The sequence below is a fragment of the Salvelinus sp. IW2-2015 genome, linkage group LG21, assembly GCF_002910315.2.
Source record: "Salvelinus sp. IW2-2015 linkage group LG21, ASM291031v2, whole genome shotgun sequence".
In the NCBI taxonomy this organism is placed as follows: domain Eukaryota; kingdom Metazoa; phylum Chordata; class Actinopteri; order Salmoniformes; family Salmonidae; genus Salvelinus; species Salvelinus sp. IW2-2015.
The window spans coordinates 6,144,230-6,160,005 of record NC_036861.1 but is presented as its reverse complement, the minus strand read 5'-3'; the positions used below and the strand labels follow the sequence as shown (position 1 = coordinate 6,160,005).

The window sequence follows — 15,776 nt, the reverse complement described above, 5'->3', positions numbered from 1 at the left end:
AAATCAAAAGACAATCTTTTTGCATATTTTTATTGACTTTTTAAAAGCTGAACTTATTTGGCTTGATASTCAACACCGATTGTTCACAGAACACATTTAATGTGAATTTTGCAGTTTTAGCTGAAAGCAAAGTTTTTGAAATGTCACTGGTTTAAATTACTCAATTCCATTAATAAAATGTGTTTACACTTTTATGACTCATGAATAGGCTAAACATGTATAAATAGTTAAGGGTCTACATACTATTAATATGTATTTCATCATTTACATTGAAATTAGGTATTTATAATAATTTATAACAGATTAAAAAGCATTTATAATGGCTTAATCATGAAAGTTGTGTAACCAAAAAATGCTGGTCATATTCTGTCTGGTCCATGTGCGGGGCTKCCCAACCCTGTTCCTGGAGAGCTACCCTCTTGTAGGTTTTCGCTCCAACCGCAGTTGTAACTGACCTGATTCAGTTTATCAACCACCTAATTGTTATAAATAGGATGGGCTAGATTATGGCTGGAGCAAAAACCTACAGGACGATACCTTTCCACGAACAACGTTGAGCATCTCTTTAAGATATGAAGGATTGGAATAAGGACGTGATGTTGAGCAAGGCCGTTGAAGCTTGTGCATTCAACATTATTAGCACAGAATGTCAGGCTACATACAGTACACACACACACACACAAAATGTTCTACAAAAACATTGAAAAATAAACATTTATAGGAAAACTGAAAGTAACACAACCACAACATTGCAGAGCTTCAAATCTAGGTGGAACTACAGTGCCTTTGGAAAGTGTTCACACCCCTTGACTTTTCCCACATTGTTGTGTTACAGCTTGAATTTAAAATGGATTAAAACAGATTGTGTCACGGGTCTACACACAATGCCCCATAATGTCAGTGTATTTTATTTTTTTACAAAAAAAAAAAATGAAAAGCTGAAATGTCTTGAGTCAATAGGTATTCAAGCCTAAATAAGTTGATATTTTTTTTGCTTAACAAGTCACATTAGTTGCATGGACTCACTATGTGCAATAGTGTTTAACATGATTTTTGAATGACTACCTCATCTCTGTACCCCACAAATACAATCATCTGCAAGGTCCCTCAGTCGAGCAGTGAATTTAAACACAGATTCAACCACAAAGACCAGGGAGGTTTTCCAATGCCTCACAAAGAATGGCCATGATACTTGGTAAAACATTTAAAAACAGACATTGAATATCCCTTTGCACGTGGTGAAGTTATTGCACTTTGGATGGTGTATCAATACACCCAGTCACTACAAAGATTCAGGCGTCCTTCCTAACTCAGTTGACGGAGAGGAAGGAAACCGCTCAAGGATTTCACCATGAGGTCAACAGTGACTTTAAAACAGTTAGAGTTTAATGGCTGTGATAGGAGAAACTGAGGATGGTTCAACAACATTATAGTTACTTCACAATACTAACCTAAATGACAGAGTGAAAAAAAKAAAGCCTGTACAGAAAAAAAATATTCCAAAACATGCATCCTGTTTGCAATAAGGCACTAAACTAAAACTGCAAAAAATTGTGGCAAACAAATGAACTTTATGTCCTGAATATTGTTAGGTTTGGGGGAAATCCAACACAACACATCACTGAGTACCACTCATCATATTTTCAAGCATGGTGGTGGCTGCATCATGTTATGGGTATGCTTGTCATCGGCAAAGACTAGGGAGTTTTTTTTAGATAAAATAAAACAGAATAGAGCTAAGCACAGGCAAAATCCTAGAGGAAACCCTGGTTGAGTCTGCTTTCCAACAGATGCTGGGAGACAAATTCACATTTCAACATGACAATAACCTAAAATACAAGGCCAAATATACACTAGAGTTGCTTACCAAGATGACATTGAATGTTCCTGAGTGGCCTAGTAACAGTTTTGACTTCGGATTCAAAATCTATGGCAAGAATTGATAATGGCTGTCTAACAATGATCAACCAACTTGACAGTGCTTGAAGAATTTTTTTAATTATAATGTGCAAATATTGTACAACCCAGGTGTGTAAAGCTCTTAGAGAGAAACTAATCCAGAAAGACTCAGCTGTAATCGCTGCCAAAGGTGATTCTAACATGTAATGACTCAGGTGTGAATACTTGTTAATTAGATATTTCTGTATTTCATTTTCAATACATTTGCAAACATTTCTAAACCATGTTTTCAGTTTGTCATTATGGGCTATTGTGTGTAGATTGGTGAGAAAAAAACTMATTTAATCAATTTTGAATTCAGGTTGTAACACAAAATATGGAATAAGTCAAGTGGTATGAATACTTTCTGAAGGCACTGTATACCCACAGCAGGATTGTCAAATACACAACCAATGTTTTTATATACTGTATATTGTGTGGATATAAGCGTGCCTCTTGCCATGACGTAGAAAAAGCTTCACATTTCCAACTGCCACAGTTACAAACCCTTACAAATGGATTCTGCTCAGAAAATCACACGTCTACAAAAAAACACTGTTCAGAAGTCTCCATTACAAATGTTGCACGGTGTATACATTCCTCCAGTGAAAAGGAAACAGCATGGCCATGTGAATATTATCCATACATAGGTTGAAAACCCTTTAGCGTGATATGGTCTTTCACAGACAGGTCCAAAAGCTTGAAATGGAATGCTTGACTTTGACATCCAAAAGACCAGAAGTGTGAAATGTAGCACTGGACTTTTAGGTTCTTCATTCGCCTTTCAAAAGTAACTTCTTGTTGAACTTCAAGTCGGAGTAGTTTTCAGCGAGTAGGGTGGAACGTATAATTTAAGCCAAGCTCCTCTGCCGTGGCTTGATCCTCAGATACAGCTAAAAATAAGAAAGTACAACTTTAAAGATCATAGAACTATGGTAAGCAGGGGGCTGAGATTCTCATTTAGATGTCTCAATTTAGATTCAGGATTATTACATAATATTCTTAAGTGACAGGATTTCCCCCACTAGTTAAAGAAATCTATTAAATCATTGCCAGATGTGGGATGATCTCCATATGTGAAATGGCAGACAAGTTTTTGTCAAGGAGGTTACGCATAGAGCTGGTAGGTCTTTACAAGGCATGCGTGACTAAGAAATGTTAGCGTTGCATAGCACAATGTATTACTTATACAACTAATATAAGGACTGGACATGAGACTGGAGTAGAAACTAACKTGGGCATTGTTTAATGCGTTTCACAGGACAAAACATTCCCAGCATTCCAACGTAGGTAAGCAGGGGGGTGATACAGGTGCCCTAAAGGGACAAACTAGAATATCAACACAACAGTTAGATTTTCCCCAGTCTTCTAATCAGAGAAGTAGACCCCCGAGGGTAATTTCTTCCCAAATAGATTGCAAGTTGCACTTTTCACAGGGGCACAATTTTGGTTTTAGAAGTGGGGGGTGACATAATTATTCTTATACATTTTCCTCCAGTTGGATAAACACTCTAAGCAGCCTACCCGACCGCTTGGAGGCGTCCGCATGGTCATAAAGCACACCGTTGCCTCGTTTTGTACCCCCCGTCCCCAGTGAAAGTTGCGCCCCTGCTTTTCACTGAACATGTTCTTCGAACCTCCAGCACCRGGGCCAGTATTCACAACATCTCAGAGTAGAACTTTTCACATTTMATTTGCCAAAATTGATCACTTTAAKCAACCGGTCGATTATTTGCTTTATACGCAGAGCTCACCCTGTTATAAATCGGGTTTCTAGCTCTACAAGTTGATAAAAACAGCTACTGTCATTAATAAGTTCACCAACAGTTCCGTTTGCTAATTAAAACACTTACATTTAGAACGCACTACAAATGTTAGGCTACAAAGGCGGCAAAGTGGATTATGGTAAAGTTAGTTTGAGGTTGGAAGTTAGAGATATATCTCTAACTAGCCCCATAGAGCCGAATGTCTGTCGAATATCCAACCTCTATGTAGGCCGTCATTGTAAATAAGAATTTGTTCTTAACTGACTTGCCTTAGGTTAAATAAATAAAAACACGGTTGTCAGTTTCTTTTGCTGGCTACACAGACAGAATTATTGCATTTTGGCAGATAGGGATCAATCATCCAGGGCGAGGTAGAGAGAGAGGATTGGAATGGATTGAAAAACAATTATGAACTCTTTGGTAGAGATGCTGTGAAATTCCACTGGAGCAGTGTATGCATAACCTACTRGTAATTACCCTGTTTTGACCCTACACTTAATACAGACTGGCATTTATTTTGCGATGCCCGGCCATTAGAAGTGACCGGAGTTTGTTGGMGGCTCGCAGTTTAATGGAAGTTTTACGGTATATGGACAGATCCTAGATCAGCATTCCTCCTCTTAGACGCTTTGTGGAAATGGCCCTTGGTCAAAACCACTAGATATGTGCATGTCCACTTTTCCTATACTAAACCACTGCTCTGAATACAATATGGAGCTGCAGCCCACAGACAGACACTATTGCTGGATTCCAAATTGACTGCTCTTCACCCTGCCTATGATTTTTGCCACATTTCTACACCTATCCAATCATTTCAGATCTACAGGAGTGCCTAGGGCTTAGGAACTAGGGGTAAAGCATATGTGTGGCCAGGCTAGTGTCCCTACTCTCTCTCCTGCTCACCCCTAGCAGGTTCCTTGGAATGTAGCCCTCTCGGTCTCCGCAGCGGGCCCACCACCACTCGATCTCGTCCTTGTCCTCGCGCCGCAGCACCGTCATGCAGTCGCCTTCCTGGAAGGCCAGCTCGTCATCGTCCTCAGCCTCGTAGTCCCACAGGGCGTACACCACCCCACGGTTCATGATGCCCATCTTCTCCTGTACACCTGCATCGACACAAAGTCACACCCACCTCGTCAGGAACAAGCCGTTAAGATTCCATTTCCGCTAAAACRTGTTATGGAGGGCAGAATGTTAGAGTAGATGAKGGTAGCTACATTTTGTAAACAAGCGGAGGGGTCGAGTGCAAAACGGTAAAAGAGTAATAGGCACACTGATTGTTTTGAGCAATGATGTTTGTGCTTTGTCTCCAGTCAGAGAACACTAGCRGTCTCACCGTAGAGGAACTGGGAGCACTGTGCGTAGCCCTCCTCCATCTCCTCGCACTTGTCTGCCGCTGTCTGCATGTCACTGTAGGTGGTGGCGWACACAGCAGCCCCGGACTCCACCAGGAACTTACACACCTGCACATTGTTACAGGAGGCCGCACAGTGCAGTGGAGTCCTGGGAGAAAGACAGACACGGAGAGGTAGAGTGAGGTAGGGATGGATGGAMGAAAGAAAGGGAAGGAGGTAGAGAGGAGGGCAGAGGGAGAAGGAGATAAGGCGGGAGAGTTGGAGGAGATGAGAGCAAGAGGATGGGTGAGGGGAGTGAAGGAGGGGAGAGATAAAAAAACAATAACTYTTTAATAATAGTGGGCGACTGGATAACATCAGCCACATGAAAACATTGGATGTGACGTGCTACTGGTTGCTGGGGGTGATGACAGCTTTTATAAAGCCACTGTAAAGTGACAACAACCACTATAAAGTTACTGTAAAGGGACAACGGCAACTAACGTGACAATGGCCACTAAAGTGACAATGGCTCACCAGCCATCGCTGTCGGCAGCGTTGGAGTTCACGCCAAACTGCACCAGGAACTTGACGATCTCGGTGTGGCCGGCGCAGACGGCGTTGTGCAGGGCTGTGATGCCCTCGTCATTGGGTAGGCTGGGGTCATCCACCTATAAGGCGGAAAGTTAATAGGCTTCAAGACATTTCCTAGAAAGCGGTCAGTTATCGGTCTTTACCCCTTACGGTTGATGTTAGGATTTGGGGAGGGATTAGCTGATCTTAGATCTGTCCCCTAAGGGMAACATGGTTGAGGTTAGGATTTGGGGAGGTTTTAGCAGGTCCTATAACTGTGCCTAAGGGCAACTTCTAAGCTAAGCATTTTGATGGCCATAGACCAGCATTTCTTGTTGCTTAAAGAGTACTACTTAAGCATTACTTGCAGCGGCATTGCAAAGCCTTTGCTTATGGGATGTCTGCGTGGAAGAGTCGTCTGTGGTATTAACATTGAAACAGCCGAAATTAGCAGGGCTAATGATGTAAAACTCACATCACTGAGAATCTGACCAACAGCCCTTTGACTCCCCACCCCCCTTTTCTTCCCAACGCTATACTATCTCTTCAATTAAAAGGAGTGGGACTACTCACGTCATAGATGACCCTCTGCACCAGATCATACTCGCCCTCCAGAGATGAGTCCAGCAGCAGGGCCAGGGGGTTAAACTTGACCCGCATGCCGTGGTCGATGCGCTCCGAGCCGACCTTCCGCAGGTTGGTCCTCTTGCCCTGCAGGAGTGGTGTCGGAGTAGAGGAGTGTAGATGTTTCACAATTAGAATGTAAATGCAGTGACATCTGCTAGCTATGGTCATCGAAATTGTTAAAAGGTTTTAAAATGAATTATAATAAATGCAACAGTTGGACAATGGATAAAGATCCTCCAAACTTTTAGAATTTGTATTATCCATCAGATATTGACTAAATTATAGCACATAAAACATTTTACTGGCTCAGACAAATAATGAATGCAGTTCAGGGACTTTGGTGGAAATGCAGGTATTCAATTTGTCCAATATATACATTTTAAAATTGTATCAGGTATTTTTTTTTTGGTGTGTGTTAAAAAATAGAATTATATGTGCATCATATGCATAAATACACTGGATGTACTTGCATATATGACACATTAACATAAAGGGGTGGAACAGGGCTGCAACCACCTGCACTGTCTAGACTGCTTCATTAATTACTGTTGTCACATTCTCTTGCATAATTCAACAAGTGTGTAAATAGCAGGATACCCTCGGATAAAAAAATAAACACGCTTGCTTTAGAATACACCCGTCTAAACATACTTTACATTGTTTGCGAAATTGGACATAATATCACTATAATCCGAGTGTTTATTTTCGGGAAGTTGCTTTATTTCAGGGAAATCTAATTCGTTAACTATTTTGTTATCTTTTTTCCTCACCTGGATTAAATTACTACTTTTCAATTCCACAAAAAACTAACACCCATCAAAATAAAGTTATATTTATTCGCTTTCTTGTGATGTAAGTGACGAGACTGTGTTAAATCCCAGACGAAGCTTTAGCGTTCTTATAGTCAACAGAAAGCCAATGTATTCCATTGAGCCCATTTCAGCCATTACCGGGGTGTGTTTGACAGGTCATTACAAACATTTCCACAGTCGTAATGTTAACCGGAAAAAATTACAGGCACAAGCAAGAGTATGAAAGAGTCGCAGGAGTAAAATGAAAACCATCAATCAACTAGAGATTTAAGTGACGAGTAGGGCTGTGGCGGTCATGAAATGTTGTGAGCCAGTTATTGTCATTCAAAAGACTACCGGTCTCACGGTAACTGACAGTGAGTTAACAAACATGTTGAACATCTCCAGGCCTCCAAACATACAGCCGCATACAAGCCGCTGATGTGCGCCTTTGGAACATCTAAACATTTTTTTAAAGTCTAAGACATCTATTTAATATACACTATCACAATAAATGCATTATTTATTTTAGGCAGGTCTAAAACATTATGATTATGAAGAAAATGTATTTCAGAAGAACAGAATGATTTGATCTAGGTACGTTATTTGGCTATGCGCCATAGGCTGTAGGCTAGTTCATTTAGCAAACAAGATATGTTTATAATTCCTATGCTATTATTTTATACAGTATTACATGGTTTTATAGTAATAAGAATGGAATTTAACTTAGTGCGCCTTCGGAAAGTATTCAGACCCCTTGACTATTTCCACATTTTTTTTATGTTACAGCCTTATTCTAAAATTGATTAAATATTATTTTTCCCCTCAGCAATCTACACACAATAATGACAAAGCGAAAAGTGTTTTTAGAAATTGTTGCCAATATCACATTTACATAAGTATTCAGACCAGGGACTAGGAGGCTAGCCAGGATCGAGGGAAAGATGAATGGAGCAAAATACAGAGAGATCCTTGGTGAAAACCTGCTCCAGTGCACTCAGGACCTCAGACCGGGGCGAAGGTTCACCTTTCAACAGGTCAACGACCCTAAGCACACAGCCAAGCCAACGCAGGAGTGGCTTCTGGACAAGTCTCTGAATGTTTTTGAGTGGCCCAGCCAGCCAGAGCCCGGACTTGAACCCAATCGAACATGTCTGGAGAGATCTGAAAAATAGCTGTGCAGCAAAGCTCACCATCCAACCTAACAGAGCTTGAGAGGATCTGCGAAGAGGAATAGGAGAAAACCCCCAAATACAGGTGCGCCATGCTTTTAGCGTCATACCCAAGAAGACTCAAGGCTGTAATTGCTGCCAAAGGTGCTTTAACAAAATACAGTGTAAAGTGTCTGAATACTTGTGTAAATATTTTTTATACATTTGCTAAAATGTATAAAAAACTGTTTTTTCTTTGTCATTATGGGGTATTGCATGTAGATTGATGAGAAAATGGAAACAAATGTAGTCCATCTTAGAATAAGGCTGTAAAGTAACAAAATGTGGAAAAAGTCAAGGGGTCAGAATAGTTCCGAATGCACTGTAGCTGAATAAAGCAAAGGATATTTTTCCTATTCCGGAGCGAGTGCACATATGAAGTGGCTATGTTGAGCGTAAAAGTGATCATTTGAAACAGGTCCTATACACTAGATTTAGCGTTATTTGACAACTTTAGTTGTGAATGATACAAACCTTAGAATGTCTCAGAAATCAAAACATACAGTGGGGAGAACAAGTATTTGATACACTGCCGATTTTGCAGGTTTTCCTACTTACAAAGCATGTAGAGATCTGTAATTGTTATCATATGTACACTTCAACTGTGAGAGACGGAATCTAAAACAAAAATCAAATTGTATGATTTTTAAGTAATTAATTTGCATTTTATTGCATGACATAAGTATTTGATCACCTACCAACCAGTAAGAATTCCGGCTCTCACAGACCTGTTAGTTTTTCTTTAAGAAGCCCTCCTGTTCTCCACTCATTACCTGTATACCTTGTTCTCCCCACTGTATATGGGCTGCATGATAAGCTATTGATGATTTGAGAAAGTCACAAATAAAGCTTGCGCTCTTGTTCCTTGCCTCAGACTGCACATGCTGTCCTCTCATCAAGCGATCATATTTTCACCCATCAGACTATTATCAATTTAATCTCGTCTTGACTAATACAGTACCAGTCAAAGGTTTGGACACACCTACTCATTCCAGGGTTTTTCTTTATTTGTACTATTTTTTACATTGTAGAATAATAGTGAAGTCATCAAAACTATGAAAAAACACATATGGAATCATGTAGTAACCAAAAARGTGTAAAATGTACTTTGTCAAATTAGTATCGATTTAGAATGAATCAAATGGCCAGGAATAGGGGCAAAAAACATCTGTACTCAAATAGTGAATGGAGTCCGCTTTCCTGCCATGGCGGACCGGTAGGCTACTCCAGATTTATAGTGGAGCATGTGCTTAATATGAGCAGCTGAAAATAAAATATAGTAGCAGTATCCTCTTTAGTGGCAAYCATCAAAACCCTGCGTTCCTACTGGATTACATATAGAAAAGTCTGGGCTTATAAGAACACGCATTTCATATACAGGYCTATGCGTATACATAAGCTCTAATATGCGTATTGGGATTTTGAAAGATTCATCACCTCAAAGCGCTGTCCATTTTGTTGCGTTGGTCATTGTGGGTGTTGTTTCAAAGCCTATGTTTTCCAGTGAGTTTCAAGCTGTTGCTGAACTTCTTTCTTCAAATTGACCAATCACAGTGAGGTGAGTTTTAAAAGCATGATACTGTTCTGATAAACGTTGGATGTGATTTTCCACTGCATTTATGTCAGAGTGGTTAGACTAGAGGGACAATAGAGCGCTGAGTACCAGGCGAGTTGGGTACCCCCAACGCATGTCCAGAGTGCATAAGAGGAGATGACCGTGACTCAACGGTTACATGGAATTTTACTGCGGTCATGACTCGTGACTGCCGTTGTGGAGGTAATATGGTCACCGCAACAGCCATACTGACAAGTGGATTTGACACCCTTCAAACGCAGATGGCTGAAAAAGACAGATCCTCAGGTGGCCATATATGTTGTATACAGTTGAAGTCGGAAGTTTACATACACTTAGGTTGGAGTCATTAAAACTCGTTTATCARCCACTCCACAAATTTCTTGTTAACAAACTATAGTTTTGGCAAGTCGGTTAGGATATCTACTTTGTGCATGACACAAGTAATTTTTTCAACAATTGTTTACAGACAGATTATTTCGCTTATAATTCACTGTATCACAATTCCAGTGGGTCAGAAGTGTACATACACTAAGTTGAATGTGCCTTTAAACAGCTTGGACAATTCCAGAAAATGATGTCATGGATTTACAAGCTTCTGATAAATGATGTCAATTAGCCTATCAGAAGCTTGTAAATCCATGACATCATTTGAGTCAATTGGAGGTGTACCTGTGGAAGTATTTCAAGGCCTACCTTCAAACTCACTGCCTCTTTGCTTGACATCATGGGAAAATCAAAAGAAATCAGCCAAGACCTCAGAAAAAAAATTGTAGACCTTCATCCTTGGGAGCAATTTCCAAATGCTTGAAGGTACCACGTTCATCTGTACAAACAATAGTACGCAAGTATAAGCAGCATGGGATCACGCAGCTGTCATACCGCTCAGGAAGGAGACGCATTCTGTCTCCTAGAGATGAACGTACTTTGGTGTGAAAAGTGCAAATCAATCCCAGAACAACAACAAAGGACCTTGTGAAGATAATGGAGGAAACAGGTACAAAAGTATCTATACCCACAGTAATGAGTCCTATATCGACATAACCTGAAAGGCCGCTCAGCAAGGAAGAAGCCACTGCTCCAAAACCGCCATAAAAAAATCWATTTTGCAACCGCACATGGGGACAAAGATTGTACTTTTTGGAGAAATTTCCTCGGGTCTGATGAAACAACAATAGAATTGTTTGGCCATAATGACCATCGTTATGTTTGGAGGAAAAAGCGGAAGCCTTGCAAGCCGAAGAACACCATCCCAACTGTGAAGCATGGGGGTGGCAGCATCATGTTGTGGGGGTGGCAGCATCATGTTGTGGCGGTGCTTTGCTGCAGGAAGGACTGGTGCACTTCACAAAATAGATCGCATCATGAGGAAAGAAAATGATGTGGATATATTGAAGCAACATCTCAAGACATCAGTCAGGGAGTTAAAGCTTGGTCACAAATGGGTCTTCCAAATGGACAATGACCCCAAGTATACTTCCAAAGTTGTGGCAAATGGCTTAAGGACAACAAAGTCAAGGTATTGGAGTGGCCATCACAAAGCCCTGAGCTCAATCCTATAGAGAATTTGTGGGCAGAACTGAAAAAGCGTGTGCGAGCAAGGAGGCCTACAAACCTGACTCAGTTACACCAGCTCTGTCAGGAGGGATGGGGCAAAATTCACCCAACTTATTGTGGGAAGCTTGTGGAAGGAAACATTTGACCCAAGTTAAACAATTTAAAGGCAATGCTACCAAATACTAATTGAGTGTATGTAAACTTCTGACCACTGGGAATGTGATGAAAGAAATAAAGCTGAAATAAATCATTCTCAACTATTATTCTGACATTTCACATTCTTAAAATAAAGTGGTGATCCTAACTGACAGAATTTTTACTACGATTAAATGTCAGGAATAGTGAAAAACTGAGTTTAAATGTATTTGGCTAAGGTGTATGTAAACTTCTGACTGTATGTCACACAAACAATACATCAATCAAAATGGTTTCCCAATACCAAATATCTCACCATCCATGTACCCCAATATCCATACCAGCACAACKTTTAGTATGTTTGGCTAAAACATGACCTCATACTATGTAGTACGCTAGTATGGGGTATTTGCTGTGGCTACATACCGGTGGCAGAGTGACCTGTCCCGCGACCTCCGGAGCCTTCATGTTGAGGGTGTCCTCCCCCAAGTCCTGCTCCCCCGCGCTGGGGTATGGAGGGGGCGGGTAGGGCGGGTACTCCTCCAAGTAGGCTTCTGGCTGATGGGGGGGCGGGTGGCAGGGCTCCGGCTCCTCTTCCTCCAGCGATGGGGGCATGGTGTGGCTGGAGGAGGAAGAGGGCTCTGGGATGGGCGAGCGAGGGGGCACCTGTGCGTCTTCCTCGGTCTCAGCGAGGGACGCTGCAGCGGTGAAAACTTGGGACGTACCAGTGTGGTCTGGGGCTCCACCGGCACTGGCCCCCTCCTTCCATGTTCCTCCACCTTCACCCTCGTAGGGGGACCCCACAACAGTCTCCATGGCGGCCAGTGTGGTCTTCTGGTAGAGAAGCTTTTGGATGTTGGGCCCCGCGGGGCCCTCAGGCTCTGTGATGGAGCTGCGCTTCTTGAGGGGTCGCGGGGCATGGTGCAGTCGGCGGCGCAGGGCTTCCAGGTCGGCGTCGCTGGGGTGCCGGTGAGGGTGCGAGATGAAGGGGAGTAGCTTGGTGGGGCTGAGGGGACGAGGGGCCCGCTCCGTCTCCTGGCCCCACTGGCTCTCAGGGGCCGGAGACGCCAGGCCGGGACCCCCCTGGTCCACCTCGAAATCGCCAGCCCCCGAATAGGTGGAGTCCTGGAGGAGCGACTGCTGCCCCCCACTGCCTGAGATGACTGGCTTTCCATACACTATCAGAGAGAGTGTGAATGGTCAATCTAGCATGCTAACACAATCACCATTAACATCTTTTAAAACAGTGTAAGTTTGTTAAGTAGGGAAATTTAAGGCAGGTATTTTCCAAAACAATAACAGAAAATTCAGAATGATTTTAACAAATTACTTAGTTTAGTAACATAGTAAAGATCCAGGAGTCACAGGAGTAGCCAAGACACTACAGTAGCCCATGGCTCTTTCTCTCACCTCTGGGCTGCGTGCGTGTCAGAGTGCCCCCGCCTGTCCTGGGCTGTTGGGTGTACATGGAGTAGATGGAGGAGGCCGCCACCGTCTGTGGCTTCTGGAGGACAGGCACTGCCACTGTGGACTCTGGAGGATCGGGGGTGAAGGGGCGCACCGTGGCCGCCGGAGGAGCCTCCTGCTTGGGGGGCAGAGGCAGGGTGTGGCTGTGGATGGGGATGGGCGGAGGTGCACACAAATGGAGGGAGGCGGACGGTTTTGCCTTGCCCGGGAAGGTGCCCGTGCTGTAGGGCGGTTTGCCGAAGGTCGGGGGCTTGGTAGGGATAGGARGTGGCACCTTGCCGAGAGCCTTACCACCCGCCTATCAAGTCAAGAAGACGGTAACATACATAGTATGATAAATTAAATGCATAATAATATAACTGCAACAGTTAACGTCAGTTAACAGATGGTTTTATCCAATGCAACTGTTCAAACACATATCCAGTATTAAGTATGAGGGCCATGAGGGAATGAAACCTACAAATGGTGTTGCAAGTACCAAGCTCCAACCAAAAAACAATACAACCCTGTATATCAAAAATACATTGAAGCTGCTTCATTGACTAATCGGGCATTTATGGAAAAAGACAAAAAAAATGGAAAGCAGAATAATCTATATCTCTGACCACATTCTCTGTGGGTCTGTGATCATTTCTAGGAAGAATGGAAGTCGGGAGGGAGGAACATGGCAAGGGAGCATCTTTTAAGTATATTGTATGAACGTTCCTAAAAATGCTTCTGAAAATCAGTGCAGTACCTGGGTATCCCTCAAGAGGTCCTCGCTGCTCTGATTGTTCTGTGAGTGGAGGGGAGCCGGGGCGTCAGACATAGAAATGTGACGCCCCTTTTGGTCCTTGAGGGTCTCGGCATCTCCTGCAACCGCAGAGGAAACCACATCAGAACATTATCTGAACCGTATGACATTTACATTATTAAAACCATAGGACATCCAAATCAGAACATTATTAGAACATTATCCAAACCATATGACGTCCATCAAACATCAAGATGATCAGAACCATATACACATCACAAATCACTGTAACCTGGAGCCAGTCTTTATTTTGAATATATTCCCAGCATCAGTTTAATAAAACACTATACTACATCTCAGGGGGTGACCTGACATTCATTTCTAAATTAATGAAATAATATGGCCTTAGCAAGAATTCCCTTCATTAATTCAAAATTGCGCAAATTTCTATTAGGATTTGTTCATTCATGCAGTGGAACTGACCCCAACCCTGTTTCCAAGCCAAGTCGAAGGAAGATGGTTACCTGAGCCCTGTGAGGAGAGGCTGGACATGCGAGGCASWGTAGAGGACATGCCATGATGACTGCCGCTGGACTCTGCACTGGAGCTGGACCAGTCGGACAGCTTAGACGTCTTGGATGACTGAAAACCTGTCAGAGCTAGGAGAAGTGTTAACACATRGAAAGAGCACTTGAATTGCAAAGGCAGATATACACAATCTACTACTACACAGTTACACACATGCACACTAACACAGCCACAAGCGCACACATACAATCACAATTGAACACACACAAAGTAAAATCATCCATAACGAAACAACATTCTTACCTGAGTAGGGTTTAAGCGGTCTAGGAGGGGCCTTCATGGAGGAGTCTGGCATGGGTAAGGTGGTGGTGCCGTCGGGGTAGGTAGGCTTGATCAGCAGCTCCTGTCGGCTGGGCACCGGAGGCCCTGGGGCCGCAGTGGAGGACAGGATGTAAGGGCCCACGGCCGCCACCCTGGAAGGGCCACATGGCTGCAGGGCCTGGCTCTTTGTGGGGACCTGGAGAGAATGTTTGGGTAACACATTATCTAAAGCAGGTATGATGCTTTATTAGTTGTTATTAGCATGTATGAGCCTTTATAATATCTTATTATGAGCCTTATATGTTATGTCACCCTATGTAGGCCAGGGATGGGCAACTGGCGGCCCGCGGATCAATATCCATAAAAATATTAATAGAATAATAATGTTTTTAGGAACTCAGTTGGGGTCTCAACTATCTGCTGTCGCCGCTGTCAAGAGGGGGCTGCTAAAATGTTTAACTTGCATGGTGGGGGGGGGGGCAACAAAATATTACTCCTGCACACATTGCATGTATCTCATGGACTGTGAGGTCTCGCATCGATAGCCCCATCTATGAATTGGAGTGGTGGWACATTTCCCTGGCCCCATTCCTAAGCTTAGTTCCAAAAAATGTGGTCTGATGAACACTGCCCTAAGGGAACAAATAAAGCTTTTGAACCTCGACCTGACTCACGGGCAAGTTCGCCTTCTGCTGTAGCGCTGCCTTCTTCTTCCACAGGCGTTCGCGGAGTTCGGCCACTCGCTTGTCCATGGTGGCCACCTCCAGGTTGCGCTTGCTYAGGCTCTCACGCTGCTGTTGCAGCTTGGCACTCTGGTCCTGGTTCAGCTTATTCCTCAGCTTAAAATCGGGGGGAGAAGGGAGAAAGAGCTCGAGTCAGCGTTATGTGTGTATAGCGATTTTCCCACTACTGAGCCGAGCCAAACCAATCTCTACTGAGTTTGCCTGGTTACATACCCACCATAGTTGCTGGAACCGTGCAGAAAAGGACAGTGTGAAAAGAAAACTTCAGAGCCAGCAGTTTTGTTCTGKGGGTTATACACGATATATACACACAAAAGTATGTGGACACCCCTTCAAATGAGTGGATTCGGCTATTTAGGCCACACCGGTTGCTGACAGGTGCATAAAATTGAGCACACAGCCATGCATAAAAATCRTCTGTCCTTGGTTGCAACACTCACTACCGAGTTCCAAACTGCCTCTGGAAGCAACGTCAGCACAAG

The 15,776-nt window shown here is 43.0% G+C and overlaps 1 protein-coding gene across 1 annotated transcript in view; it reads right to left on the bottom strand.

Moving 5' to 3' along the window:
• Positions 1-24: 24 nt before the first annotated feature.
• LOC111982257 (apoptosis-stimulating of p53 protein 2-like) overlaps positions 25-15,776 on the bottom strand; it is a 48,280-nt gene continuing 32,528 nt past the window's right edge. Inside the window, exons 8-18 of the mRNA XM_024013800.2 lie at positions 15,226-15,390; positions 14,534-14,747; positions 14,227-14,361; positions 13,706-13,821; positions 12,913-13,267; positions 11,929-12,680; positions 6,182-6,319; positions 5,573-5,706; positions 5,038-5,204; positions 4,608-4,807; positions 25-2,831 (exon numbers count right to left, since the gene is read on the bottom strand). Of these exons, the coding sequence (XP_023869568.1) occupies positions 2,790-2,831; positions 4,608-4,807; positions 5,038-5,204; positions 5,573-5,706; positions 6,182-6,319; positions 11,929-12,680; positions 12,913-13,267; positions 13,706-13,821; positions 14,227-14,361; positions 14,534-14,747; positions 15,226-15,390 (2,418 nt within the window). The 3' untranslated portion in view covers positions 25-2,789. The remainder of the gene's footprint in view (positions 2,832-4,607; positions 4,808-5,037; positions 5,205-5,572; positions 5,707-6,181; positions 6,320-11,928; positions 12,681-12,912; positions 13,268-13,705; positions 13,822-14,226; positions 14,362-14,533; positions 14,748-15,225; positions 15,391-15,776) is intronic.